The sequence below is a fragment of the Anolis carolinensis genome, chromosome 3, assembly GCF_035594765.1.
Source record: "Anolis carolinensis isolate JA03-04 chromosome 3, rAnoCar3.1.pri, whole genome shotgun sequence".
NCBI lineage: Eukaryota > Metazoa > Chordata > Lepidosauria > Squamata > Dactyloidae > Anolis > Anolis carolinensis.
In genome coordinates this window covers 105,186,636-105,210,009 of record NC_085843.1, presented here as the reverse complement: position 1 = coordinate 105,210,009, position 23,374 = coordinate 105,186,636, and the positions used below count along the sequence as shown (strand labels likewise).

General features: G+C 43.3%; 1 protein-coding gene across 7 annotated transcripts in view; it reads right to left on the bottom strand.

The window, feature by feature from the left end:
* The window catches only part of nlgn4x (neuroligin 4 X-linked), a 307,442-nt gene that overhangs the window by 51,064 nt on the left and 233,004 nt on the right, over nt 1-23,374 (bottom strand). For all 7 annotated transcript variants that reach the window (XM_062974322.1, XM_062974323.1, XM_008107131.3 and 4 more), the window contains 1 exon segment: nt 22,507-23,296. In XM_062974322.1, the coding sequence (XP_062830392.1) occupies nt 22,507-23,296 (790 nt within the window).

Genomic DNA, 23,374 nt, shown 5'->3' with positions numbered 1-23,374 from the left:
GCCAATATTCACAGTTGGCCTTGTTGGGTCTGTGTGCCAAGCTTGGTCCAGATCCGTCACTATTCTTCTTATCCCAGATTACATGGCAGGGGGGACTCATATAATCCAGTTTAAATCAGATAATCTGGAATTAGATCCTGGGATATAGGGCAGTGTAGATTCATCATGAGGCCCCTTCCATACCTATATTCCAGGATTTGATTCCCCACACTGCCAGATAATCAAGAAAACCAAAGTGCTCTTCCAACAGGCACCAGCCAATCCCTCTGCAATGCCAGGAATACAGGTTAATGGTGTAACTTTAGAAAATGTTGACTATTTCCGCTACTTTGGCAGCCACCTCTCCACAAAAGTCAACATCGACACTGAAATACAACACCGCCTTAGCTCTGCAAGTGCAGCATTTTTCTGCATGAAGCAGAGAGTGTTTGATGACCAGGACATCCGTAGAAATACCAAGGTGCTCGTTTATAAAGCCATTGTCCTTCCAACCCTGCTCTATGCCTGCGAAACGTGGACGGTCTACAGATGTCACACTCAACTCCTAGAACGTTTCCATCAGTGTTGCCTTAGAAAAATCCTGCAAATCTCTTGGGAAGATAGAGGGACAAATGTCAGTGTGCTGGAAGAAGCAAAGACCACCAGCATTGAAGTGGTGCTCCTACGCCATCAACTCCACTGGACTGGCCACATTGTCCGAATGCCCAATCACCGACTCCCAAAGCAGTTACTCTACTCCGAACTCAAGAACGGGAAATGTAATGTTGGTGGGCAGGAAAAGAGATTTAAAGATGGGCTTAAAGCCAACCTTAAAAACTGTGGCATAGACACTGAGAACTGGGAAGCCCTGGCCCTTGAGCATTCTAATTGGAGGTCAGCTGTGACCAGCAGTGCTGTCGAGTTTGAAGAGGCACGAATGGAGGGCTTAAGGGAGAAACATGCCAAGAGGAAGGCGCATCAAGCCAACCCTGACTGGGACCGCCTTCCACCTGGAAACCAATGTCCTCACTGCGGGAGAACATGTAGATCAAGAATAGGTCTCTTCAGCCACCTAAGAACCCACCCCAAAGACCCCACAGATGGAAGACAATCGTCCTTGAACTACGAGGGATCGCCTAAGTAAGTAAACTGTGATAAGAAGATAATCTGGGATCAGATCCTGGGATATAGGGCAGTGTAGATTCAGCCTGATTCCTATTCCACACTGCTCCTATATCCCAGGATCTGATCCCAGATTATCTGCTTAGAACTGGGTTATATGAGTCCACACTGCCAGATAATCTGGGATAAGAAAATAATCTGGGATCAGATCTTAGGAATTAGGGCAGTGTAGATCCAGTCTGAGTCCCCTTCCATACTGCTCCAATATCCCAGGATCTGATCCCAGATTATCTGCTCTGGACTGGATTATATGAGTCTACACTCATAGATAATCTAGGATACAAAGATAATCCAGAAGTGGGTTTCTTCCTATGGGTCTTAGCCTGCTTCTCACCAGAAGGGAAAGCACTCACGAGTACCTTTCTTTCGATGGGTCTTAGCCCGCTTATAACCAGGAGGGAAAGTGCTCAGGAGTGATTTTCTTCCTATGGGGCTTACACATACACACAAATATAGAGCGAATTTTAAAAGGAATACTACTAAAACATAGATTTAAAATTCAACCTTTTCCCGTCCCAGAATGATATTATTATATATATTTTAATGTGAGTCCCTTTCTGTTTCAAATCTAGAGAGAAAAGTGGGGTGCCAATAATAATAATAATAATAATAATAATAATAATAATAATAACAACAACAACAACAACAACAACAACAACAACAACAACATCAGGGTGCCCCCCGCAGGTGCCACCTTGACGTGGTGGGGGGGGGGTTAACTGCTCCAATGATGACTGAGGGCTGTGCTGGTGGTAGTATAACTACCGGCAGGTCCAACCAAGCCAGAGAGGCCTCAGCTGAGAAGCAGAACTAAGAGCACCTAACCCATTAGCATTATGGAGAATCAAACCAAAATGAAGTCTATACTGGCTCGGTCGTTGCCCAAGATAAAAAGGACCGTGGTGGATGCTGCTGATTCTGGACATCCATCAACAAGTGGGCTACACAATCAAAATACAAATGAGCAGTCATAGAAGTGGCAGAAATATACAATGCCAGAAAACCGCACAGTTATGAAATGCTATTACAACTCTGAACCTCAAAAGTGTGGCTACCAAAAAAGGATGCATCAGCTATGGAAACAAGAGTACCCTGACTCACAGATAACAGAACCCCGACTGGCTGACCAACAAAGATTCATAATCAGAAACAAAGTGTTCAGTGAAGTTGAACTTGAAGAAATCCAGAAAATCTGCAAAGCAAATTAGCATCAGACCACAGCACAGACAGCAGCAGAGACTCCAGCAACACTTGGAATGGTGGAACAGATTGAACCAGAAGAAAGTGTGGAGCTTTTGCAAGAATTTGAAGAACCAGCACTTGAAACACCTGTTGAACAACCAGGAACCTTGACAGCAAGACAACAAGAGCTCAAGGATAAGATCATGGCTCATGCTGCAGCAAATGCAATAAGAAAGCAGCTCCCAACTCTAAAAACAGTGCCCAAGAGACACCTGGCGCTTCTCATGAAAGATGTGAATACAGCACTCTCCACTGTCCAAATAACATCAATTGAACAAACAAACCAGTTTGCCTACAGTGCAGCAGTGATAGTAACAGAAGAGCTTGGGCTCCTACAACCAAGGCAGCCCCAAAGAAAATTGACTGGAAAAACAAAGTGGAAGGTCAGGCTAGAGTTGAAAATCAAGAAATTAAGATCAGATGCAAGTAACCTGAAAAATATGAAAGAGAAGAAACTGAAGAATGACAAAATCAAGCAATACCTGATCAGAAAGTACTGGCTGAACACCAGAAAAATTGAAGAAGCTTTGGAAATCGTGAAAGAACAAATTACAGCAACAGCCAGAAAAATTGAAAGACATGAAACCAGAATCATCCAGTACAGACAAAATCAACTGTTTCAATCAGATCAAAGACGGTTCTACCAGAGTCTGAACCAAACAACAGACACAGCAACCATAAAGCCAGAGAAAACTGCAACAACGAAGTTCTAGAAAGCGCTCTGGGAAAATAATAACTACAACAAAACGCTGGGTGGATAAAGGAGTTTGAAGGAAAATTCTCACAGAACAAAATGGAACAGATGGAAATAACAACTGAAATGATCAGCAAACGAGTGCAAAAAGTCAAGAACTGGACATTGCCTGGTAGTGATCAAGTTCATGGATTTTGGCTCAAACATCTGATTACTTTACATGGAAAAATGGCCCAATAATTCAATGAGATGCTGCAGAAAGGAAGTATCAGTGAATGGCTAGCAACTGGAAGAACATACCTGATACAAAAGGATCCAGCAAAAGGAGCAGCACCAGGAAACTACAGGCCAATAACGTGTCTGCCCACTATGTTTAAACTACTGACTGGCAGCATAGCTGACAAAATTCAAGATTATATTGAAGAAAAAAAAATCTTGCCAGATGAACAGAAAGGCAACAAATGGAAAAGCAGGGGCACAAAAGAACAGTTATTAATTGACAAAATGATTCTGGAGAACTGTAAAAGCCGAAAAGCTAATCTTCACATGATGTGGATTGACTACAAAAAGGCCTTTGACTCACTCCCACACAACTGGATCATCAAGTGCCTGGACACCATCGGGATTAGTAAAAACGTTGGCACCTTTATTGAAAACATGATGGAGCACTGGAAAACTGAACTGTTTGTTGGAAATGAAAGCTATGGACTTGTCAACATCAGAAGAGGAATTTTCCAGGGAGACTCATTGTCCCCTCTGCTTTTCATTATTGTCACGGTCCCTCTGTCAACAATCTTACAAAAAACAAATCTCGGCTATCAAACATCTAAGAAATCTCACAAAATTTCGCATCTGATGTACATGGATGACCTGAAGCTGTATGGGAAAACGGAAACTGAAATTCAGTCTCTGACTAACACTGTCCGAATTTTTAGCACTGATATCAGCATGGAGTTTGGTTTGGACAAATGTTCGACAATGGCATTGAAGAAGGGAAAAATCATTGAAAATGAGGGCATAAATATGCTTAATGGCCAAACAATAAAGTGTCACCAACCAGAGGCCTATAAATACCTGGGCATATTACAGCTGGACAACATCAAGCATGAACATGTGAAAACTGTGGTCAGCAAAGAATACACACAAAGGGTCAGAAAAATTCTCAGAATTTTGGACAGAAAAACAAGAAAACTCATGACCATTCATCATTCACTGCACCCTCGCAGTGATGTTGACCGGCTATATCTGCCTAGAAGATCAGGGGGCAGAGGACTCTTACAAGTAAAATAAGCAGTCAAAGAAGAAGAACATGCCCTGGCAGAATATGTAAAGCAAAGTGAAGAGCCTGCTTTGATTGAAGTGAAAAATCAGAAACTCCTCAAAGCACAGCAGACAAAAAACCAGTACAAGAAAACCCTGAAGAAGGAGACAGAAGGCCTGATCCTTGCAGCCCAGGAGCAAGCCATCAGAACAAATGCAATTAAGGCCAAGATCGAAAAATCAGCTGATGACCCAAAATGGAGACTGTGCAGGGAAGCTGATGAAACCATTGATCATATCCTCAGCTGCTGTAAGAAAATTGCATAGTCAGACTACAAACAGAGGCACAACTATGTGGCCCAAATGATTCATTGGAACTTATGCCTCAAATACCACCTCCCAGCAGTAAAGAACTGGTGGGATCACAAACCTGCAAAAGTATTGGAGAATGAGCATGCAAAGATACTGTGGGACTTCCGAATCCAAACTGACAAAGTTCTGGAACACAACACACCAGATATCACAGTTGTGGAAAGGAAAAAGGTTTGGATAATTGATATTGCCATCCCAGGTGACAGTCGCATTGACGAAAAACAACAGGAAAAACTCAGCCGCTATCAGGACCTCAAGATTGAACTTCAAAGACTCTGGCAGAAACCAGTACTGGTGGTCCCGGTTGTGATTGGCACATTGGGTGTCGTGCCAAAAGATTTCAGCCAGCATTTGGAAACAATAGACATTGACAAAATCACGATTTGCCAACTGCAAAAGGCCACTCTACTGAGATCTGCAAGCATCATTGAAAAATAATCACACAGTCCTAGACACTTGGGAAGTATTTGACTTGTGATTTTGTGATATGAAATCCAGCATGTCTATCTTGTTTGCTGTGTCATAATAAAATAATATCAGGGTAATTTAAAATAAAAGGGGGGAGTTGTGGAAAATCCTTAGCAGGGTGATAGTTTGCTTTCCCTGCCCATTTCCTATTTTCTTCTCCCCCTGAAGTGGAAAGTCACACACCAACCAGGGTGGAGGTTTAGTTAGAGATCTAGTTTGGGGTTTTGCCAGCACAAAACTGGAGTGAAATGATCTGGATCGTGGATTGCGATTGATCCCCCCCTCCTATTCCCCCTTTCCTCACATAAAGCTTCTTGCAAAGGCAGGAGGAGAAGGCTGCGAAGGGGAAGAGGAAGTGGTTTGCAAGGGAGATCCTGCAGAGGCAAAGCAGCAGCCACCAATGCCCTTTGCAAACCAGGCTCCCTCCACTTCAAAATGTATTATGATTAACAACGATTCTGATTAATTCCCCATGCCTAGTAATTAGCACAGTAGGTTCTGGGATATTTCTTCCTTTTGACAATCACTCACAACTAGAGAATGTTAGGACTGTGTGTGTTTTAATTATGTGTTCAAGATTCTTTGATAATAGGATATTTATCATATTTCAGTCTCATGCCTGAAAAGATCTTCTAGGCTTTAGGCAGAAAACCAGATGGGTCTAATAAATTATATCTTAGAAAAGCAAGGGCTGTGATAAGAAAGGGGTTCTTGAAATTGTGGACACCAGCATAAAGAGCATACATTCTGCATGCATATTCAAAGAACTTGGAAATCTTATCTTTTTGGACTACAACATCCAGAATCTTCCATCTAGCCCATTGAGTGGCCAGCAGATTTTCAAATTCCATTTACTTGCTCTTCTGCTGCCTCTTTCAGTACCAATATTTGATGGCTGCAACAAGGATGGGGAACTTATGCCCAAACTGGGTACAGTACCCACTTTGGTTCGTTGGCTGTACCAAAGCTGTATTGCCATTTTAAAGTCAAAACTAAGGTCAATTACCTTCTTACTTTAGGCCAGTGGTTCTTAATCTGTGGGTCATTTTCTGGAAGAGGCAAATGCAATGTGAATTTTTATGTATTCTCATATACTAGATTTTAAACCTTCAGCAGTTTCTACCTGGATGAGATTACAAGATTTTTGACAATTACAAGTTTGAGGGGAATTTACCTTCTCCCAAAAGGTTTAAAAACCAATTGCATGAACAAAAAAAACCCCTTGCTTATTTTTGTGAGCCAAACAGTGATCTTATGCAAACAGCAATGGTATTGTAGGATAAACATTCCACAAAAGAAAAAAACGAAGAAAAGCAATGCATTTTTTTCTTTCTCACTTAAAGATGAAAAACTGTGCTGTAGATTTTTGTGGGTTTGTTTGTTTGCTTTGGGAATAAGGATATCTTGATTGTGTTTTCAAGACAACCTGTCTCATGGAGGACCAGAAGAGTTGTGAATGATCTTGCAAGTCAGGGTGTTTTGCCTAACCCATCCACTTTGTCATAATAGCATGAACACATTGGCAGTTCCGATGTAGATTTGGAAGCGATGCATACAATACAATGGCTGAAATGTCTACTCACAAGTAATTCCAATTGTGTCAATGGGACCCATACCCAGGCGTAGAATGTATAAAACTGCAGCCAATTGACATATTCAGTGGACTAAAGCATTTAGGTACATTAGGATTTGCTAGAGGTTCCGCTTTATTTAATCAGAATGCAACTGAGTACACTGAAACATTTTAAGCCATCTATTCACAGCAAAACCAAAATAATGCTCTTGGATCACAATAAGGTTAGGCTATTGTAACACATGTGTGGGAGAGTGTTGGTTTACACCTGATGTGTGTAATACAACAGTCACATGCAATACCACTAATAGAGCACTTACTATTCCTTGTTTTGTTAAAAGAAAGAATAACACCCTTGAAAGCTTCCAATAAGAGCAACTCTTCTTCAAATCAAGATGTGGGGTCTTAGGTCATTATCACCACCACCATTAGAAATGTATTTGGCTTTTTTGGGTGGGGGGGGGGAAGACTGACACCATTAACCTCCACATATTGGGCTGTGTTATGCCCTGCAGAATCAAAAATGGTTCCAAAAATTATTCATCACCATTTCCAAGATCTTAAACTGGGACCATGTTTCCTCTGTCTTAACTTTTGAAGAAATAGAATTTTGAGCTCATTTTTGCCAGGAGTTTATTTTGAGTGCCAAATCAGATTTAGCCAGTGCCCCATCCTTTATCATCAATGGAGTCAGTAGGTTTTGTACCTCTCCTATGAAATATCTAACCATGCTGGAAGTTTCCAGCCATCAAGAGGCCTTCCCTCTGGCACGTTGCCATGCCCTACCACCTGCCGTATTGGAAGGTCATTACCGGCAGGCCCCATACTCCGAGAGACTGTGCCCCTGAGACTCAGGACACAGAGAGACAACAGAACACAGGTGCTTCTTCAGTACCTGTTCTTCAGAGATATTTGATCCCGTCTCATTACGTCATGGCTATACAAACACCCAGGATGCTCTGGACAATTTTACATCTCCCTACTGCTTTTAGACACTAACTCAGCTATAACTTACGTTGCCAAGTTCTGCATGGCAGCGAATAAAATCTGGCGGTTGATGACTGATAGCAAAGGTCAGGACTTCATACTAGCAGAAAACTGGGATTACAGATTTTAAATTATAGTATGGATGTTGTTCCCTCCTCTGCTTGATTTGACTGCCCTTCTGTGTTCCACATGTGCACCCCTGTTCCCTCCCTTCAAATTCCCTTCCCTTTAATTCCATAAATAGTGTTGTGCTTTAATATATTCCTCCATATGCCTTGTAGCTTAGATTCTTAAGTTAATTATCTTAATGTCCTAACAATGATATGCTTATTTTAAAGTTTTCAATCTTTTAACGATTAACTCTGATATCCTTGTATTGGACTATGTCCCTCTTCTCAAACTGGTCATTGACTGTAATAAAGTGAACTTGAACTTGAGGCAAGAATTTATCTTCTTATTCTATACAAAATGAAGAAAGAACCATTCTTTTTTATTTTCTCCAGTAGTCATGGCAACCAATATGTGCATTTATTTGTACACACACACATCAACTAAGTACCCATCTATAATGACCACTACTGTCAGTTTGGGATTGGGTTAGCAGAAACCCATTTTGCCTTAACAATAAGATTGAAATGTCTGGTACATGTTTGAGACCAGCAAGGTGATTACACAACCACAAAATCTGGCCTTGAACTGGTTCCAGAAACAACTGTATCCATAGCTTGATAGCCACATGATAATATTTTTCCCACTTCCCTGCCAAGATACATAGCAGTGTGGGGAGGGGGGTGGAGATAGCAGTGAAAGTAATCAATTATCTGGGCCAGGGGTCAATTGGACCCCTGTTGCCCAGCTATGCCCTTGGTGCATTTTTCCTTAATCCCAATTTTGCAAAGCACTCCAGCATAGGTGGGTGTTTACAATACACTTCACATTCTACCCAGTCAATTTCACCATGCAATCAGGTTTACATCTGAGGCTTATTTCAGACTATTCCCCAACTTTGTTTGATGTACTTTAAAACCCTAAATTTGCACTGCTATGTGCTTTGGCAGTGTGTGTTTTGTAGCTAGCACAGTTTGAAGCTAGCTGGAGCTGGAGCTAGAGTCAAACTGGATTATATGGTCAGTGTAGATGTGCCCTAAGTAAAGCCAGAAAGACACCACAAGCCTTCTGTAGGGCAGGTTGAATTTCAAGGTCACATAGTTCTAATGCTTATTGTCAAATCAGAGCAAGTCTGAATGAAGAATATTTGTTACAGTAAGTCTTATTTCTACTAAGTAATCATATTAACAGTTGGGTGTATGGTAAAATGATTAATGACCCTTTCTAAACATTTGTGCTGTCTATAGGAAGTATGGCATAAATCTAGACCCAGGAGATGTACAAGTTTATGCACACTCTGCTGGAATTAGCTCATGAGCAGGCAGCCTATGGAAAACTGCTTGAAATTATGAGTAATGCTGACAGATGGGATCAGGAGGGAGCTTTTTTAATCCTTAGATAAATGCAGGAGTATAACTTATTAACACCCTGCAGGAACAATAACAACAGTAATATAAATAATAAGCAGATTGAGGAGTTCTTGACATCCTAGGAAAGTGTCTCCATATAGTTTAACATCAACATGCTCTGTTTTACACGTTTACTCTTTACCCAAGTTTCATTCATGTCTTGAGGAGAGGCAAATAACAAGCAAACCAACAATTATCATCTATGTATAAATCCAGACATTTTAGTCAAAAAATCAGCCTGAAAAACCTGGGTTGACTTATTCATGAGTTTTTTAAAAAAACAAAAACAATCCCCTTCTCAGCAGACTGGTGAAAAACAAGAGCTTAGTCCAGCTTGGGAAAACCTAAAAGAAGCACTGATCCCTTTACTTTCTGTGCCATGGCATCATTTCTGGCCTTTTTGAATGCCTGGGTTGGGAAATGGTACAGCAGCAGCCAGTGTAGCTTGCCTCATGAGAGAGAATTAGTACTTTCCCCTCAGCTTATCAGTGACTTATACCAACAATCCAACATGTGTCCACAATTTATACTGACAGGTTGCTTACCTGTAACCATGTTTCTTCGAGTGTACTCTGTGAATTCACACTAATGGAGAGACTGCGCCTGCGCGGGCTCCAACGGATATTCTTCCAAGCTAAAAGTTTGAAATTTGGTGGTAACCCTGCCCCTCTCCCTGGGGGAGATAAAATGCACCCAGCGCGCTCACTCCCCAGTTCCTGCGCCGCAAAGGCGACGAGAAAGGGAGAGGTTTGCACGTGGGGAAGGAAGGGCGGGATTGTGTGAACTCACAGAGTACACTCGAAGAAACATGGTTACAGGTAAACAACCTGTCCTTTTTCTTCGTGTACTCTGTGAATGCACACTAATGGAGACTAGCAAGCTGAGGTATAGGCAGGTGGGACATAGCAAACCCGACAACGATTTGAGTGTCCGAAATACCACTTTTATTAACGCACAAAGTACGAAAGGTAAGTGCAATAGAAAAAAGGTAGTCGAAATACAAGGTAACGACCCAACTGTGCAATTGGATCCCAGAAGGTCAGGATCAACAATATATACAAATATCCAGTATCATGCAGCAATAAAGTTTATAATAAACACAGTATGCATATAATTTCTGATAGAGAGGTAAGTACAACAGCATTCCTGAGGCGAAGGCGCGGGAAGATAACTGCATCAAGGTAAAGGCAGTGAGAGAAGGAAAAAGTGCAATCCTAGCAGCAACCAGCAAGCTGCAGGAAGGAGGACGGCCTATAAGTTGAATAAGGCAATGGGCAGGCAATGGTACAGAAGTACAGTAGTAAGGAACAAACAAACGCAACAATAAAGGTGCCTGAAACTTCTAAACATAGTAAGAAGGCAGCAAAACTTGTTTTGAGTAAGACAAGAAATGCTATGAAAAGCAGGAGGAAAGGATTGACCTGGCAAAGGCCGAGTCTCTGAGGTTTCTAGAGTCCATCCTGTAATGGGATACAAAGGTCGATGGGGTGGACCAGATAGCTGCTCGACAGATGGAGTCGAGAGGGATGCCCCTTAGAAAGGCAGTGGAGGTAGATCAAGGGCGGATCAACGGAGGTGGTGGGCATTTAGCCAACTGATAAGCCAGTTTGATGGTGTGAGCAATCCAATGAGAAAGTCTTTGTGAAGAAATTGGTTCACCCAGCTTGTGAGTAGCATACGCCACAAAGAGTCTGGGAGATTTGCGCACGTCCTTAGTCCTGTCTTTGTAGAAGAGAAGTACTTCGAGAAGGTGAAGTCTCCGCTCCAGAGTGGAAGTCGGGTTGGGGAAAAAGGCAGGGAGAACAATATCCTGGTTAAGGTGGAAGGCAGAGACCACCTTAGGAAGGAAGGTAATGTCTGGACGAAGAACAGCCCTGTCATGGTGGAAACGCAGGTAGGGTTCATCCACTCGAAGGGCAGCCAGCTCCGACGATCTGCGCACGGAGGGGACAGCTACAAGAAAGGCAGCCTTCCAGGAAAGAAAGTGGAGGTCAGCGGAGGCCATAGGCTCGAAGCAAGCTGAGAAAGGACGAGTTCAAGGCTCCATCTGGGGGTCGGGGGTTGAACCGGAGGTTGTAGGTTGTTGTAACCCCGAAGAAAAGTTTTGACAAGGTTATTAGAAAAGAGAGAAGGTTGTCCGCGACGTTGAAAGTGCCAGGAGAGAGCAGCTAGGTAGGATTTCATTGTAGCCAAAGAGAGTTGTCGGTCCGCAAGAGAGAGAAGAAAGTCCAAAACTAGCAGAACCGAAGTAGAGGAGGGATCGATGGCCCAGTCCCGAAGAAAGGCTTGAAACTTAGCGAGCTTATAGGCGTAAGCCCTTGATGTAGCCGGCTTATGGGTGGCACGGAGGAGTGCCTGTAAGTCCGGGTGAAGGGAACTCGGGGAAGTATCCTCCAAGCCGTCAGATGTAGCGACGGAATGTCGGGGTGGAGAACTTGTCCCTTCTGTGAGGACAGAAGATGAGGGACTGTCGGGAGCGTGCGGGGGGACCCTGCGCCCATTTGGAAGAGAGTCGGGTACCATGGTTGACGTGGCCAGGCGTGGGCTATCAGGATAGACAACGTTGGCATCAGAAGGAGTCTCTCTATCACCCTCGAGATCAGGGGGAATGGAGGAAAGAGATAGACCGGTTCGGCTGCCCAGTCGAGAAGAAACGCGTCTCCGAGACAGCCCGGGACCGTATTCTCAGGGAGCCTCGCTCTGAAACGAGGGAGCTGAGTGTTGGAGGGGGAGGCAAACAGATCCAGAGTTGGCCATCCCCAATCGTCTAAGACAGAGTGCAGGATTTTGGGATCGAGGCGCCACTCGTGGGGAAAGGTTGCGATCCTGCTGAGGGTGTCCGCCAGTGTGTTTTGGATGCCCGGCAGGTGAATTGCTGAGAGAGATATGTGTCTCGCTATGCACCATAGCCAGATGTCCGTTGAGAGGGTCATTAGTTTCCTCGAACCTGTGCCTCCCTGCTTGTTTATGTAGTACATAGCTACTCCATTGTCTGTTTGGATTTGTACTGTCTTGAGGGGAAGAGAGCGAGCGAAGACTCGGAGGGCTTTGAAAATTGCCAACAGTTCTAGAAAGTTTATATGGTGAGACTTCTCCTGAGTGGACCAAAGGCCTCGGACTGTGAGGTCGGCCATATGAGCTCCCCAAGCGAAGTTGGAGGAGTCGGTCGTAATGGTGACCGACAGGAGTGGGGGGTGAAAAGGCAGTCCTGCACAAACATTCATCGGGTTCTGCCACCATCGGAGAGACAGACGAACCTGGTTCGGTACCGTGAGAAACATCGAGTTGGGGTGCCAAAGGGGTTTGAAAGAGTCTATAAACCATCTCTGGAGAGGTCTGAGATGCAGCCTGGTGAAAGGAGTGACCATGACCGTGGAGGCCATGTGACCGAGGAGGATCTGGACAGCGTGAGCTCGAACTCTACGGTTGCATAGAAGGAGAAGGAGATGCTGCTGGAGACCTACTGCATCAAACCTCTTACCCTCCCTGTCGGCTGGAAAATTGGACTGCCGGCCAGAGGATTGGGAGAAACGGTAGAAGCGTGGCTGGCGGGGCTTGAACCTGCACCCTTTTGAAGACGGGGTCGGTGACGGCCTTCGAGGTTTGTTTAATTTCCATCCCCAAAGCATCTGCCATTCTGACCATCTGGTCAGAGAAAGCCCGGATATTATCCGTGGGGGAAGGTGGATCAACCTTGTAAGCGTCGTGAGGTGGAGATAGGTCGAGACCGAGGGAAATGACTGACGCTGATAGGATTGATTCCGGGTGTTCAACGTCGAGGTCATCCTCCTCAACTCCTTGAGGGGACTGACGGGGAGAAACAAGCACAGTGTCCTGAGGAGGCATCGTCTCAAGAGCAGCAGCAGGCTCTAGGCGATGATCTTTAGAAGCGTCGAAAGGGAGGTCCTCGATTACTTGTCGAGAAGAGAGGCCCAAGGATCTCAGCCAGGCGTGATGTCTGATCGCGACCACGTGCGCAATCATCTTTCTGGCAGTATCGCCGGTGTGCTTTGCCATCTGAATTTGATGGTGAGCGAGGGAGTCTGCCTCCTGTTGGAGGGTTGAGAGAACTGAGCGGTCTTCGTCGGAGAGTTTGGAGAAAAAGGGCTGGGCCTTTTCCCAGAGAATTTGTTGATACGCACCCATACAGGCACCGTAATTTGCCATTCGGCACATTGAGTGCACCGCTTGAAGCACGTAGTCGACATAAGAAGGAACGAAGAGTCCGATGTGAGCTTTGCGGCGGAAAAAAAGGAACTGGGGAGTGAGCGCGCAGGGTGCCTTTTATCCCCTCCAGGGAGAGGGGCGGGGTTACCGCCAAATTTCAAACTTTTAGCTTGGAGGAGTATCCGTTGGAGCTCGTGCAGGCGAAGTCTCTCCATTAGTGTGCATTCACAGAGTAACACGAAGAAAAAATGGGTATATATGATAACTGCATAGAAAAAGATGCATCATCATCACTTAGTTAGAAGTTGTGTGGCTTACCTGCCATTCCAGTGTAACCATTTAGATCTGTTCTTTTTAAATCTACCTGAAAGTCCAAACAATTTTCTCACTGGCCAGCTAATCCTAAATATCTTTGCTTGTTGCTACCATGGCCACACTGCCCATCACTGTCATATAGCAATGTATATGTGCCAATCAAATACTGACAGTGATTTAGTTACATGCTAGTTTTAAAGGAAGTTGGCTTGATATCACCAAGGGTCTACTATCACAAATGTCCATTAAAATTATCTATAGGAAGCATTTTCTTCCTATTTGGATCCTCATCCTCTTTTCTACAGAGCTCTGTCATACTGCTTATCTTGTTTCAGTGATAATGGTGTCCCCTTTTAGGTCAAGACTATAGATTGAGAATGACCTTTAAAAATAAAAGTAGGTTCTGAGACAGTAGGTTCCGAGTCCCCTCCGGGGGAGATGGTGGCGGGATACAAATAAACTTCTCCTTCTCCTTCTTCTTTTTATTATTATTAGTATAAGTGTAAAAGTGAGGTCCACAGATTTTTCATATAAGAAAATATCATCCTTTCTCTGCTTCTAAGGGCCCTTCCAGACAGGCCCTATATCCCAGGATCTGATCCCAGGTTCTCTGTTTATCCCAGATTATCTGGCAATGGGGGTTCATATAATCCAGTTAAAAGCAGAAAACCTGGTACCAGATCCTGGGATATAGGGCCTGTCTGGAAGTACCCTAACAGAGCTCTCAGTTTGCTTTTTTCTGTTTCTGAGACATTTCAGGTCTTAGGTAGAGCATCAGATAATCTGCATTTACTCCATGGTGGGCATTCCCCAGCAAAGGATCGTTACCTTGACGTGGTGCTGGGCCTTGCGCACCTTGATGAAGCCATGAGCTATACCATGCAGGGCCACCCAAGACGGGAAGGTCATGGCGGAGAGGATAGACTAAATACGATCCCTGGGGAAGGCAATGGCAAACCACCCCAGTATTCTTGCCATGAAAACTAAGTAGATCAGTACAACCAGAGAAATGTCGGTATACCATCAGAAGATAGGACTCCCAGGTCGGAAGATGGTCAAAATGCTACTGGGGAGGAGCAGAGGACTAGTCCAAGTAGCCCCAGATGTGATGACGCAGTTAGCTCAAAGCTGGAAGGAAGGCTGACGGTGCTGGAGGTGAAGGACGAATCCAATGTTCTAGAGATCAACACACTATAGGAACCTGGAATATAAGATCTATGAGCCAGGGCAAACTGGATGTGGTTATCGGTGAGATGTCAAGATTAAAGATAGACATTCTGGGAGTCAGTGAACTGAAATGGACTGGAATGGGCCACTTCACAAAAGATGACCACCAAATCTACTACTGTGGACAAGAGGAACACCGAAGAAATGGAGTAGCCTTCATAGTTAATAAAGTTGTGAAAGCAGTGATTGGATACAACCCAAAAAAATGGTAGAATGATCTCAATTCGAGTGCAAGGCAAGCCGTTTAACATCACAATGATCCAAATATATGCCCCAACCACAGCTGCTGAAGAAGCAGAATTAGATCAGTTCTATGAGGATCTGCAGCACCTACTGGATAACACACCAAAAAGATACATTATTCTCATTACAGGAGATTGGAATGCTAAGGTGGGCAGTCAAATGATAACCGGGATCAAAGGCAAGCATGGTCTGGGACAACCAAACAAAGCAGGACGTAGGCTGATAGAATTTTGCCAGGAAAACTCTCTGTGCATAACAAACACTCTCTTCCAACAACCTAAAAGACGGCTTTACACATGGACTTCACCAGATGGTCAACACCGAAATCAGATTGACTACATCCTCTGCAGCCAAAGGTGGCAGACATCCATCCAGTCGGTGAAAACAAGACCTGGAGCTGACTGTAGTTCAGACCACGAACTTCTTATTGCAAAATTTAGACTAAAGTGAATGGGGAAAAAACACAGACCAATTAGATATGATCTCACAAATATTCCTAATGAATATGCAGTGGAAGTGAAGAATAGATTTCAGGGACTAGACTTGATAAATAGAGTCCCAGAAGAACTATGGAAAGAAGTCCAGAACATTGTTCAGTGTGATGCCCCATGGGCCTCCGAATCCTGATCATTATGGACCATGGAGATGAAGACATGGGATTTCTGCCATCTCAGCAAGAGACTGGTCCATTCCAGATGCCCTTTGTTGACAATTCTTGCCAAGAGCTCATTAAAACGGATCTTGAATAAGCTATCCCAAGCACTTCTCCCCCCTTCGCGAGAAGGGAATTCTTTGAGACTAGTCGCTCGGAGAAAGTGCAAACAAGAAAGAGCGCGAGATTAGCAGCCAGACAGAGTGCTAATTAGCTCGGTTCTCCTGGGAATTTTCAGGGAGGAACGCATCTGGATGAAGATGTGTTTCAGTTCTTTTCCCTTGGGAAAGAAGCTCTGGACACCTGTTTGTAGGAAGATTTGAAGTTCTTTAAAAGTTTCTTGCACGGGTTAGCCTGCACGGAGTCAACGAGTCAGTTGAAGGATTAACTTCGGTTCCAGCTAAGTGTGGACTGCGTTTTGAGTCCGCTATCTCCAGTCTCTCCGTGCCTTGCCTTGCCATGTTCTTGACCGGTCTCACCGTGTTCCCAGCCTTGCATCTTGTGCCAAGTACCCAGTCTTGTCTTCAGTTTCCTGCCTTGGACTTACTTTGAACTCTAGTAAAACTTTTGGATGCTTTCCCCACTCTAACTGCTTGGAAGTTGAGTGTGTTTCGGTTTTGGGATTATAACTTTGAACTCTAATATTATATACTGGACAATATATTTCTGGACTATATTTGACCTTCCCTGAAAGGTCTATTGCTGAACTACATTTTCTACTTGTTTTTATCCTACTATATTATTTCTTTAATAAAGATATTAGATTGTTATTGGCCTCCGTGTGTTGGTTCTTAGTGCTCCGCTACCAGGGTGTGACATTCAGGAGGCAGCAACAAAGTACGTCCCAAAGAAAAAGAAAACCAAGAAGGCAAAATGGTTGTCTGCTGAGACACTGGAAGTAGCCCAAGAAAGAAGGAAGGCGAAAGGAAACAGCGATAAGGGGAGATATGCCCAACTAAATGCACAATTCCAGAGGTTAGCCAGGAGAGACAAGGAACTATTTTTAAACAAGCAATGCATGGAAGTGGAAGAAGACAATAGAATAGGAAGGACAAGAGACCTCTGCCAGAAAATCAGAAACACCGGAGGCAAATTTAAGGCAAAAATGGGCATGATCAAAAACAAAGATGGCAAAGATCTAACTGAAACTGAAGAAATCAAGAAAAGGTGGCGAGAATATACAGAAGATCTGTATAGGAGGGATAAAAATATAGAAGATAGCTTTGACGGTGTGGTGAATGAATTAGAACCAGACATCTTGAGGAGTGAGGTTGAATGGGCCTTAAGAAGCACTGCTAACAGCAAGGCAGCAGGAGACGATGGGATCCCAGCTGAACTGTTTAAAATCTTGAAAGATGATGCTGTCAAGGTGATGCATGCCATATGCCAGCAAATATGGAAAACACAAGAATGGCCATCAGATTGGGAAAAAATCAATTTACATCCCCATACCAAAAAAGGGAAATGCTAAAGAATGTTCAAACTTCTGTACAGTGGCAATTATTTCACATGCCAGTAAGGTAATGCTCAAGATCCTGCAAGGCTGACTTCAGCAATACATGGAGCGAGAGCTGCCAGATGTCCAAGCTGGGTTTAGAAAAGGCAGAGGAACAAGAGACCAAATTGCCAATATCCGCTGGATAATGGAAGAAGCCAGGGAGTTTCAGAAAAACATCTACTTCTGCTTTATTGACTACTCTAAAGCCTTCGACTGTGTGATGTACTTGGTGGTATGGGGATACCAAGTCACCTTGTCTGTCTCCTGAGAAATCTGTATAAAGACCAAGTAGTCACAGTAAGAACACACCACGGAACAACAGACTGGTTCAAGATTGGGAAAGGAGTGAGGCAGGGCTGTATACTATCACCCTACCTATTCAACTTGTACGCAGAACACATCATGTGACGTGTGGGTCTTGATGAATCCAAGGCTGGAGTTAAAATTTCTGGAAGAAACATTAACAACCTTAGGTATGCAGATGATACCACTCTGATGGCCGAAAGCGAGGAAGAGCTGAGGAGCCTTATCACCAAGGTGAAAGAAGAAAGCCGGACTGCAGTTAAACATCAAGAAAACCAAAATCATGGCAACCAGACTGATTGACAACTGGCAAATAGAGGGAGAAAACGTGGAGGCAGTGACAGACTTTATATTTCTAGGTGCGAAGATCACTGCAGATGCAGACTGCAGCCAGGAAATCAGAAGACGTCTACTTCTTGGGAGGAGAGCAATGTCCAACCTCGATAAAATACTAAAAAGCAGAGATATCACACTGGCAATGAAGGTCCGCATAGTGAAAGCAATGGTATTCCCCATAGTAACCTATGGATGCGAGAGCTGGACCATAAGGAAGGCTGAGCGAAAGAAGGTAGACACTTTTGAACTTTGGTGCTGGAGGAAAATCCTGAGAGTGCCTTGGACCGCAAGAAGAGCCAACCAGTTCATCCTCCAGGAAATAATGCCCGACTGCTCACTGGAGGGAAGGATATTAGAGGCAAAGTTGAATTATTTTGGCCACATCATGAGGAGACAGGAAAGCTTGGAAAAGATCATGATGCTGAGGAAAATGGAAGGAAAAAGGAAGAGAGGACGTCCAAGGGCGAGATGGATGGACAATATCCTTGAAGTGACTGGCTCAACCTTGAAGGAACTGGGGGCGGTGATGGCTGACAGGGAGCTCTGGCGTGGACTGGTCCAGGAGGTCACGAAGAGTCAAAAACGACTGAACGAGTGAGACGACGACGATAGGTGGGCATTAAATAATGCCTTCTCCAACCACAAGAGAGTGAAGTGTTCAATTTGGAAATGGGAGTAGCATAACTAAATAGAAATAAGAAGGCAGCTTCACACACACATATTGTTTTTCTCCCCAGTTTCTTGATTCTCTTGAATCCCTCCCTGCCAAAGTTGCCAGATCTCAGGGCCTAGGAGTTTCCAATCTTCATGGGCTGTCTCCAGGTAGAGGATGAAATTATCCAGTTTTGGCAGACTCAGTACCAGAGAGAAAGAAAAAGGTAGGTGGACTGAGTCCACCTCATCTATTAAAGCAATAACTTGCTACATTTCGCTAGTACAGTAGAGTCTCGCTTATCCGACTTCCGTTTAACCGACACTCCGTATTATCTGATGCCATCTGGTGGCAGATTGGAAATATTGCACCCTTTGATAGGAGCTCCTTCATTCAATGCACGGCGAGAGCTGGGGCCCTTTCCCCTGCGAAAAAATGGGGGGGGGAGCACATCTCCGGAGGGAAGGGAGGTGATTCCTCCCATTGGGGGCCATTTGTATGCAAGGGAGGAAGGAGGAAAAAAAGGACCAGCGATGGTTCTCCTCTCTCTCTGCTCTTGGTGCACGCAGAGCCTCAGTCTCTTCAACCCAGCCTAGCTTCCAGATCAGTGGGGGGAAGGGCTCATGATTGGAAGGAAGGAGGGGGGGGGAGAAGCCAAGGCAGCCTCCGGGCTTGGGAAAGGGAGCCAGGGCTGGTGAGTGGGGCGAGGGGCTGGCTGCTTTCTGTCGTCTCCTTACCTGGCCAGCTGGGCGAAGGACCCTTTCTTCCTGCACACACACACTTTGCTCCAGATGCTCTCTCTCTTTCCCTTCTCCCTTTTTTCACCCCCACGCACTCTCTCTTCCTCTTCCTCCTCCCACTTTTACCTCTGACAGCCTTGCAGCAACTTGCAGTTCTGGCTTTCTCCTCCTCCTCCTCCTCTTCTAACCCAAGCAGGGATAATTAGAGGCTTAGAACCCTAGAAACGCAAGAGATCCCCTCCCTTAAGAGGCTATCCAGTCCAGCCCCGTTCTGCTAGGCTGAAAGGCACAAGCTTACCCAACACAGAGCCACCCAGCTCTAGATGAGATTCTGGAGACAGTTGACCAATATCAGTGTTTAGCAAACTTTGGTTTTCCAGTGTTGCCATTCCTCTATGCTCAATATTGGATTCTAGAGACAGTTAATCTACAGTATATCAGTGTGTTTCCAATTCTGATCTTCCAGGTGTTTTGGATTTCAAATATGATGTTTTGATGCTTAATTTGTAAAACCATAACGTAATTTGATGTTCAATAGTTTTTTCCTTAATCCCTCCTTATTATCCAACATATTCACTTATCCAACATTCTGCCGGCCCGTTTATGTTGGATAAGTGAGACTCTACTGTATTGATTTTTTTTTGCTGTAACTTGCAAATACTCTCTTAAGAGGTTTATATTTAGAGGAAACATGTTAGTCATGTTTAAATATTTGACAGGATATAATATTTAAAAAGGAACAGGCTTGTTTTCTGCTGCTCCATCCTACAAATCTATGATTCTATGTATTTACTTCTTCCTTATTTCTCAGTTGTGGTGACAGAGATCGCCCTTCAATCCACATTACACCGATCTTTTGGTTAGCAGCAAGGATAAACTACACTGTCCATATTCCATTGATCAAAGTAAGTGAGAAGGAATAATCTGATTTTTTTCAACGTAACATTTTGTTATGCTGGAATCAGAAGTGAGATAATTTAGTGGTGTATGGATGTATTTACAGTTTCATGTAATCATGGTCTGGCTGCAAACATATCCCCCATGAATACTGGGGATACTACTGTAAATAAATCCCATGCATTTTACTCAGAAGTAAGTTCTGCTTAATTCAATAGTACATCACTCTCATCTGACTTTGCACAGGATTGCAAGCTTGGCAATGGACTAGATTTCATTTGTAATAAGCTTCATTTTCCAGGGAATAAAATCCCTGAAGCCAGATGTCTTGGTCAAGGGATTGCATAGCAAGTTGGAAAACTGCAGTGGCTATAAGTGGTGCTGAAAGCCAAGCTATGCACCTTTTTTGCCAGCTAACATTAAGTTTGCTGCATCAAATATTATTTTCCTGCAATGGTGGTTGCTCAAAATTGAATTTTAAAGGTTGAATTCTGCTGCTACCAGACTATTTCTCTTTTTTAAAAAAAGGAAGGTAAAACCTGCATGACTGTAAGGGATTGTCAAAACCACACACCTTTTTCTTCCACGGCCCAGAATCAATTGTGACAGCACCTAGCCTTTCTGAACCACTATTCTGTCAAATGGGATGTATTTCGGAAGTGTACTTAGGCTTCATGTGGTGTAGGTTGTGTAGCAAATCAGATGTAACCACCTTCTGATGAACCACCATCCCAGTTTTGCTTTGATTATCCCACCATAAGGCCTATTAGTTCCTATGATTCCCAGCTAAAATTAAGTAGGTTTCAATGTAGTTTAAAAACAATACAATTCAAGAGAAAGCAGAGCTTCCTTCAAGGATACTTCCCTTACCACTTTTTTAATGTATCAATTAATTACTTGATATGTTACTATTGCTGTGCAAAGTATATGATGTTAGTTTGTATAGTATATCTCTTGGGTTCTTAAATGCAATAAGAGCTCCTTAAACTTGTTGATATATCAGGATAGAACACATTTCTCTGGAATCTTGGATACTGCTGAATGCCATTTTCTGCACTGCAGCAGAACTGCAGTTCCCAAAGCTCAGCCCTGCCATTAAATGTACATTGGGAAGATTTATGGGCCTTTGGTATGCCACAAGGGTATTTATTTGAATTCAATACAGAGACAAGAAAAAAAAAGAAAAATCAAATTTCTAAAGCAAAACTAGAATGACAAATTCTGTTTGCTTGGTGTGTGTGTGTGTGTGTGTGTGTGTGTGTGTGTTAGAATATTGCAATGTTTCTCAGGGACATTTTGATAGAAAATGCCATTCCAATGCTTCTTGTTCTTATCTGCTATCACAGATGTCTTTTAAAGTTTTAAAATAGGACACATTAACTTTAATTCTAGAAAAAAGCCTGATTAGAAAAGGAATGTCTGTAATTCTTCCCATATTTATCTCATCCCCAGGCTTTAAAAAAGGGAACTAGGTAATTCTGTAGAGTAGGGGAACTTATTTACATCATACTTTCTTTTCCTGAATTGTTCTCTATAGCCTTAACCTGAGGCCTTTGGCTTTGGTGAACATTTAATAACTGCACTATTTTCATGTGAAACTTCAATGCATATTTTAACACTAGGCAGTGAGAAAATATATTGGAGGAAAAACGTTTTAAAATAGACAGAAAGGATCTTTTTTGTGTGTGCTTCCTGCATTAAAATGTGTAGTTTTCAATGTAAGGAAGCTAAAACATAATACAGCTGATGGGGAAAAAAACCCCGTTAAAACACAGTTATGTTAAAATGCCTTTGATTTTAAAAGGTTTAAAATCATTAAAAACATGCATTTCTGAAGTTTTTAACATGCTTGATTTGTAGGTAGATGTGTACACCTGGCCAGCACTCTCTGAAAGCTAACTCTGGATTCTGCAGAGTACTAAAAGAAGAATCTAGTATGTCATATCAAATAACTTTGGTGGGTTTGGGAAAAAAATCTGTAAAACCTCTTTTTTATTCTTTTGCACATGTGGTGTATAGATTACACACTTTATAGTCTTTCAGTTTAGTATTGCAAAGTAACACTTTGAAAGTTCACTTTCAAGAAACTCTCCACAAAGCAAGATTTGCCAAAATCTACAATATTTCATTAGAAGGTCAAATGCAGAGCTCTAGCTTTCAAAAGAATAGCACATGCAAAAAACCATTATGAGGCAAACTTACCCGGTTTTCGCGAAGTTTGTCCAATACGTCATGACAACTGCACTGAGCATGACATCATTCTTTGAAAAGTTGCAGTTAAACAGTTCAGTAGGGCCAATCATGGGAATGCCAAACACATAAGGAACTTCATCACCATGTGCTGAATCAGCCCAGCTAGGTTTCATTTCACTCTGGCAGTGGTGATAAAATGCATAGAAGTATGTTGGGGAGCCATACTGAGCATGTAGGTCGGCAGTGGCAACAGCTGGTGCCACCCACTGATGATCAGTAAAGAGGGCTACCAGCGTCTTCCTTCGAGTTTCAGGATTCTCCTTGTCTGCCCAGTCGGTGTACATGAACTTAATGGTCTCTCGCAGGGTGTCTTTTCCTTCTGGATAACCATAAAGATTATCAACAAAATTGGATACTGAGAAATCAAAATCATTTGGGGAGACACCCTCTTCATTATCCACAATGCCATCCACAAATTTTAAACCTTCCCCTTGGTTTACACCTAGCATTATGTCATAGTTGAGGAATTCTCCCTGCTCCATCAGAATCTGTGGATCATCTGGAATTACATCCCCATCAATCACAGGCCCAAAGGCAATGTGGTATGTAGCTGGCGTGATTGTTTGCTGAATGAGTTCTTTGTAGTTCTTATTCCGAAAGCATTCAACTAAGTCTGTTGTGTCCAATGTGTTGCAACCCACTTTTTCTGCCAAAATTGCAGTGTACTTGGCAGGCTGATAGTTCACTGCCCAGCTGGACAGGGCTGTTCCACTTTGTATGATTGCCTTTTGGAACAGACCTGCAGGTGCAAAAGTTAAAATTAAAATACATGAACAAGCAGCATTTATAATGCAAAATAATCTTTTGTATGTTATTT